The sequence below is a fragment of the Ceratina calcarata genome, unplaced genomic scaffold (assembly GCF_001652005.2).
Source record: "Ceratina calcarata isolate Rehan_Ccalc_2016 unplaced genomic scaffold, ASM165200v1 scaffold606, whole genome shotgun sequence".
In the NCBI taxonomy this organism is placed as follows: domain Eukaryota; kingdom Metazoa; phylum Arthropoda; class Insecta; order Hymenoptera; family Apidae; genus Ceratina; species Ceratina calcarata.
The window spans coordinates 6,889-13,012 of record NW_017177303.1 but is presented as its reverse complement, the minus strand read 5'-3'; the positions used below and the strand labels follow the sequence as shown (position 1 = coordinate 13,012).

General features: G+C 42.8%; 1 protein-coding gene across 1 annotated transcript; it reads left to right on the top strand.

Annotated features, from left to right (window-relative positions):
* The first annotated feature begins 2,788 nt into the window (after positions 1 to 2,788).
* Positions 2,789 to 5,198, top strand: LOC108629994 (pyrethroid hydrolase Ces2e-like). The gene is made up of 10 exons (XM_026817736.1): positions 2,789 to 3,051; positions 3,131 to 3,265; positions 3,328 to 3,487; positions 3,555 to 3,740; positions 3,824 to 4,017; positions 4,089 to 4,245; positions 4,312 to 4,418; positions 4,494 to 4,641; positions 4,719 to 4,851; positions 4,912 to 5,198. Exons 1-10 carry the CDS (start codon positions 2,854 to 2,856, stop codon positions 5,132 to 5,134), a joined length of 1,641 nt encoding a protein of 546 aa, XP_026673537.1. The 5' UTR covers positions 2,789 to 2,853; the 3' UTR covers positions 5,135 to 5,198.
* The last annotated feature ends 926 nt before the right edge of the window (positions 5,199 to 6,124 follow it).

The following is a 6,124-nucleotide window of genomic DNA, read 5'->3' as shown; positions in this document are numbered from 1 at the left end:
TAGAAAGAGACAGCATATACCCCGCTATACCTCTCTCACTCTCTAGTAATTCCCCTACACTTCGGCAAGCAGAGGGCTGCCTCCAGTACTATATGCTCTAAGGTCCTTCGTGACTCGCCTCTACGTACAAGGGATCCGCTACTTTTTTGAACGCGAGAACTCTCGCGCAATCTTTGACACGACCTCGGCAGGATAACATCTGTGCGCGTTGCAGAGCTCCGATTTAACTTTTCGATGACGAACCGGGTTCTGCTTCTGATTGCTAGAAGAGCCAGTGGAAGAACGAACTTGCTTCTTAATATCATTTAAACCTTTTACGATCTGTTTGAGTATACGGAAAGTTGGATCGTCGTTTCCGAAGGAAGCAGCCGGTTTAACTGGGTTAATATCAGACCTGCCACCAGACATAGTATAAAGATGATCCTCAATCTTAACAATCTTATCCAGATGTTGCATCTCAGCAACAATCAAGACTTCACGTTGATGATCGGTCAACTACTTAACGTCGATCTGACGCTTGATCAACTTACGCAAGGTTTCCTCGTCCGTAGATGCATAAACCGAAAGTAGAGGCATCTTAAGTCGAGTATATGCAGGGTTTCACTCAGATAGGAAAAATGTTAACACTTTTTAGTATTACCTAAAAACCATCAGAGGTCTCTGAAGACAATTTCATTTCTTCATTTCCCCACTAGATAGCACTTGCAGCGGATTTGAAATCTTCCTCGTATTTGTAACTGGCATGCCGATTTTACAGTCGCCGCAACGTCACCGGATTTTCGTGTGAGAAAAACACCGAAGACAAAAAATCCAAAAGTTGGCTATTTTTCAGTTTGACAGATTGAAAAATTCAGATGTACTCTATATATGTAAGTTTCGTAATCAGAAACTTAAGGGAGAAGAGGATGTTCTTGAGGTTACGTAATCAGACAATGAATTGATGCGGTAATAATAACTGTAATAGCCAAAAACATATGTACAAGTTAGCTGATGCTAATGAAATATTTACACAGTACTTATAACAGATTAACCAACCTGAATCNTAATCGTTAGTTACGTTCGCTCAATAAATGTAACATACTCAATGAAATAACTAACAATCTTATAAGTTACACAGTAGCTAAAATTATAAAAAAATGGGTAGAGAATTAGAGTTGAACTTAATCGTTTGTCTTTAAGTTAACCTGCTCCTAAAAGAACGTCAGTGGGTCAATGTGTCAAAACCCGGTACTTGAAGATAAAATACATGGGCAGCAGTGATGTTTAGAGCAGGTCACTGACAGATATGGCCATGTGTTTTAGTTTCGAGTGTCAGGCTTCGGCACATTGACCCACTGAAATTCTTCTAGGAGCAGGTGAACTTAAAGACGAACGACTAATTTCAACTCTAATTCCTTTTCCATTTTTTATGCTTTACCTACTGTGTAATTTATAAAGTTGTTAATTATCTCATTGAATATATTGCATCTATTCAGTGAACGTAACAAACGATTAATTGCTCTGTTTTCACTGACATTTAATCAATTTCTTAGTTACTCTTGCATGTAAGTTTTCTTTTAATCCTATTAATTCGGCCGCGGCAACGCACGACGCAGTTATTGCGCTCCTGTCCGCCTTGTATACGAACGCTCTGATTGGTCGGTAATTTTAGTTAATAACTCGACAACCACGCCTCGGACAAATTTTTTGCAGGAAGTTGTTTAAAATCACTACAGCTCCTCCCCATTTCAAGGCCTAACACTAGTTCTGGGACACCCTGTATGTAGTCTGGACATTGTGACGTCATATACGGACATATGCTCGTTTTATGTTGGCCTCATGAAAATTGTCCGAAGCCGTGTCTATTTGTATATATGGTCTAAGACGGTCTAAGGCAGGCATGGCCAAAGTTGTCGCCGCGCGACACGACCTTGCCCGGAAGCCGGAGTGGGGCACGCAGTCCGAACGGTTAATAGTGTGTGTATGATGCACGCACGTAACATACTGAAATAATGTGAGGGCTTCCTGGGCCTACTGCACGAAGTAGGGAGAACAGCTACAGTGGGGCACATGTACTTGGCCATGCCTGGTCTAAGGGGAAGACGCAAAACCCGAGCATGAGCACTCTCATTTCCTCTCTGCTTCAACCTTTAGATGATAAAAATAACGTTTTTTAACTGATATTGCAAATGTTACAATTTTTACAAAAACCCATCGATCTATACATTTTCGTAACAACTGTGACATTGATAGTTCCTGAATTTTTACAGAAATCAAACCCCTGCAAACGCGAATCCATTGGACGAAGACATCATTTAGAAACCATCTAGAGTGACGGGAAAAATGCTTAACATCGACGATGTTTCTTGTATGAGACAGCGATCGGGCGATCGATCAGTTAGCCATCTGGACGGAACGCTTAATCTATTTGATCGAACCTATCATCAGCAGCTGCGAAAACATTGTTTATGTCTACTATTTTAATTTATTTCTTTTATATTTAGTAATCCAATAATTTATCTGGAATTAAAAGTCTAGAGACTAGGTAACTGTAGGAATTCTATATAGAATTGTACTTATATACATAAATTAAGACAGCAGGCGGTGTTCTGCAGAAGCTATACACAAGAACTTAAAAAAGCATAAAAATAGAACCACCTGCTTTGTCACGTATGTACATAACTCATCCGCAGATAAACGACGTTAGCCTTCGTTTTGACAATAATTTTCTTAATAGTCATAAATTAAAATAAGATACATGGCATTAAAAAAGACATTAACGGCGTGAGTCGCGAGTGGCCCGGGGAAAAGTAGAGTTATTTTATTGCGGCGCTTTCCGCATTCGAATCAAACGAAACACGGAAGAGTTTACAGATGAAGGAAACGGTCTTGCTAGCGTTTTTGTTCCTCGCATCCGTCGAGTGTTCCGACGTTCGTCGGACGGCAGTGGTTCAGACGAATTCAGGACCAGTTCAAGGAGCGATATTAACAACCGTATGGAATTCGATCGAATATTCGTCTTTTAAAGGGATTCCTTACGCCGCTCCTCCGATCGGTGATCTCAGATTCAGGGTAAAACTTACACGAAGGAATAATAACATCATTATCGGTGCACTCGTCCTATCAATTTCGTTTTGAACCGTTGCCGTAGCCTCCCGTTTCTCCGGAACCGTGGGACCAAGTACGGGATGCAGTCGAAGAAGCTAGCCAGTGTCCTCAACCCGACAACAGTGGCGCGTATTCCGGAAACGAAGACTGTCTGTACTTGAGTGTGTTTACTCCTAAGGTACTATCTTTGGATTTCCTAATCCATGTCTCTACTCGTAATCGAACCGACTTGTTCCGCAGACGAAATTCAACGACAAAACGGCTTTGAAGCCAGTTATGTCCTGGATTTATGGAGGTAGCTTTATTCAGGGATGCGCTAACACGTCGGAGTTCGGTCCCGATTTTTTCATGGAGCAGGACGTAGTAGTGGTTACTTCCAACTATCGGCTGGGTGCCCTAGGTACGCTGACTCTCCTTCCGTTTAATCAACGGCGTTTATCGGCAGGCTCAACAGAATCACGTTATAGGATTTTTGTATCTGGATCATCCGCACGCGGCGGGCAACGCTGCGATGAAGGATCAATTGGCGGTGTTGAAATGGATACGGGAGAATATCGCCAAATTTGGTGGCGACCCGAACAGAGTAACCATTTTCGGACAAAGTGCCGGCAGCTCGAGCGTCAGCCTACACATTCTATCAGACGAATCCAGAGGTACGTTCGAATGCATACGTGTATATCCATGATGACCGATACCAGAGTATCGAGAGACCTGTGAAACGAATCTCGTTCCATAGGTTTGTTCCAGCAAGCCATTTGCCAGAGCGGAACATCGCTATCATATTTGTACAAATCGAGGGAAGACGCGCTTGCGGTCTCAAACAAACTTGCCACCAACCTCGGCTTTCCTTCTTCGGACAAGGAACAGTTGATGAATTCCTTTCTTCACGCGGATCCGAAGGATCTAATAGAGCAGACATCCAAATTGCAAGTACGATATACGCTTCTAGCCGTTTCATTCGTTTCAGAATGGCACTAACTTTTTATTCGATCTCTGTATAGATGATTATACCGTTCGCCCCGGTTAAAGACAATTCCTACGTCGACGACCCGCCGTTCCTGTCTGAGTGTCCAGTGACCAAGGTCGCGACTGGAAACTTCAGCAAGGTGCCTATGATCATGGGCTTCACGCACGACGAACTCCTGCTTTTCATGGACAGTAAGCGCGAAGTCTAATGTTCCTGAACAGCGCATACGTTTACCCACGATCTATTATCTATTACAGAACCGTATGAGATCTTAAACAAGACGGAAAAATACTTAAATGAGTTTTACCCGATTCTGCCACCGTTTCTCAAAAACCCCTACGAAGCAGTGAAACACTTTGCCGTGGTAACACATTCCCCAATGAATAATTCATCGATGCATCGAGTAAGTTAAAATTCTGTCCGAAAACTTTGTCCACAGAACTTGTCGGACATTGGCATGAAAGCGCAAGTCGATTTCGCTCAAAAAATGTTTACGCACGAAAACGGCGACAATCCCATTTACTATTACCAAGTGTCGTACGTATCGAACTACACGAAACGCAACTTCAACGGTATTCCAGTATCAGGTAGACTGACAATGAGTAGACGACTCGTCTCGATCCTTCATGTACAATGTACGAATAAATGTTAATGATCACTTTAGGTGTTGCTCACGGAGACGATATTGGATACATATTCAATGTGGGATGGTTAAATGCACCCACGGACCCGGAACATCCGTTCAACCAGTTTCGACATAAATTCGTCACTTTGTGGTCGAATTTCGCGAAATACGGGTACGCGAATCAATTTGCCAAATAATGAATGAACACTACTTTAATTTTATATCCTTACAGAAATCCGACGCCCGTGAACGCAAACCCATTGGGCGAAACAATTTGGGAGAATTCCGGAAAAGAGGGGAGACTCTTAAACATCGACGACGTTCCCAAAATGATAAAACGGAGCGAAGCGATCAGCCAAACCGCTGAACTGACAGAGAACGTGCTCTATCTAACTCTGCCCATTACAAGCAGCTGCAGCAAGATATCTTACGTCAACTATTTCGACCTCTTCTGATCTCGTTGATCGAACGTGTATGTAAAGTAAAAAATAAAGTTTGATGATTTCTTTTAGCAGATAACCAAATGATATAAATTTTGTCTTTACGAAATATCGTTTGCATTGTCTCGGATTCGGATCGCGCGTGGATCTTCTGAATAAGAAGAACAGCATTGATGTCTTCCCTTGTCCATGTTTGTTTCCTTTAATTTTAACGTGCCCGATGAAACAAATTAGGAGAATCGTACTCCGCAAAATCTAGTACAACGCAACGATATTCTCGCCGCTCTCGTACGCGTTATTAATTATAATTCTTGTCTAGCCGTTCCGAGGAAGGTAACGAAGAGACGTTCATAATTCGCGAAATTCAAGCCAGAACGATTTGTGTCTTCGATAGAAACGTCGATCCAATATCAAACTGATAATGACCTACGATAAGGAAATGTACCCACTTAGCTAGAATAATATCGCTCGTTAAACTGTAACAAATAGTTCCATCCCTAGCGTAAACAAACTGCGATTGTAATGTTATCTCATATTTACTTTTTGACAACCGAAAACCTAAGAAGATGAGAGAACGAGACGATCGTGAATCTCTCCGGTGCTTGCAACTTCGCCCGCGTACGTAGTTGACGCTTTGGCGCCGTGGAAATTTGAATTATATGGGATAAAACGAGTCCTCGAAGCAGAAACTTAATAAAAACGGAATCGCTAATAGAACAATGCTAGTACGAACGCGGAGGTCGATCGAAAGTGAAATCAAACTGGTGCTTGGCAGGGATCTCGTAATTTTTCGCTCGGCCGGAAAGTGGGGACGACGCAACCATGGTGGGGACCAATAGTTGGTGGGGGTATGCAGTGATTTTCACGGTAGCGCTGCGGAGAGCTTCGCGAACGTGCATGAGCACGCATGAGGGGAATAGTAGTGGGGATCGAAATACGGGCGAAAAAGAGGGGAAGCGAGCCGTGCGCGAAAAATTACGAGATCCCTGGTGCTTGGCTGTCTTC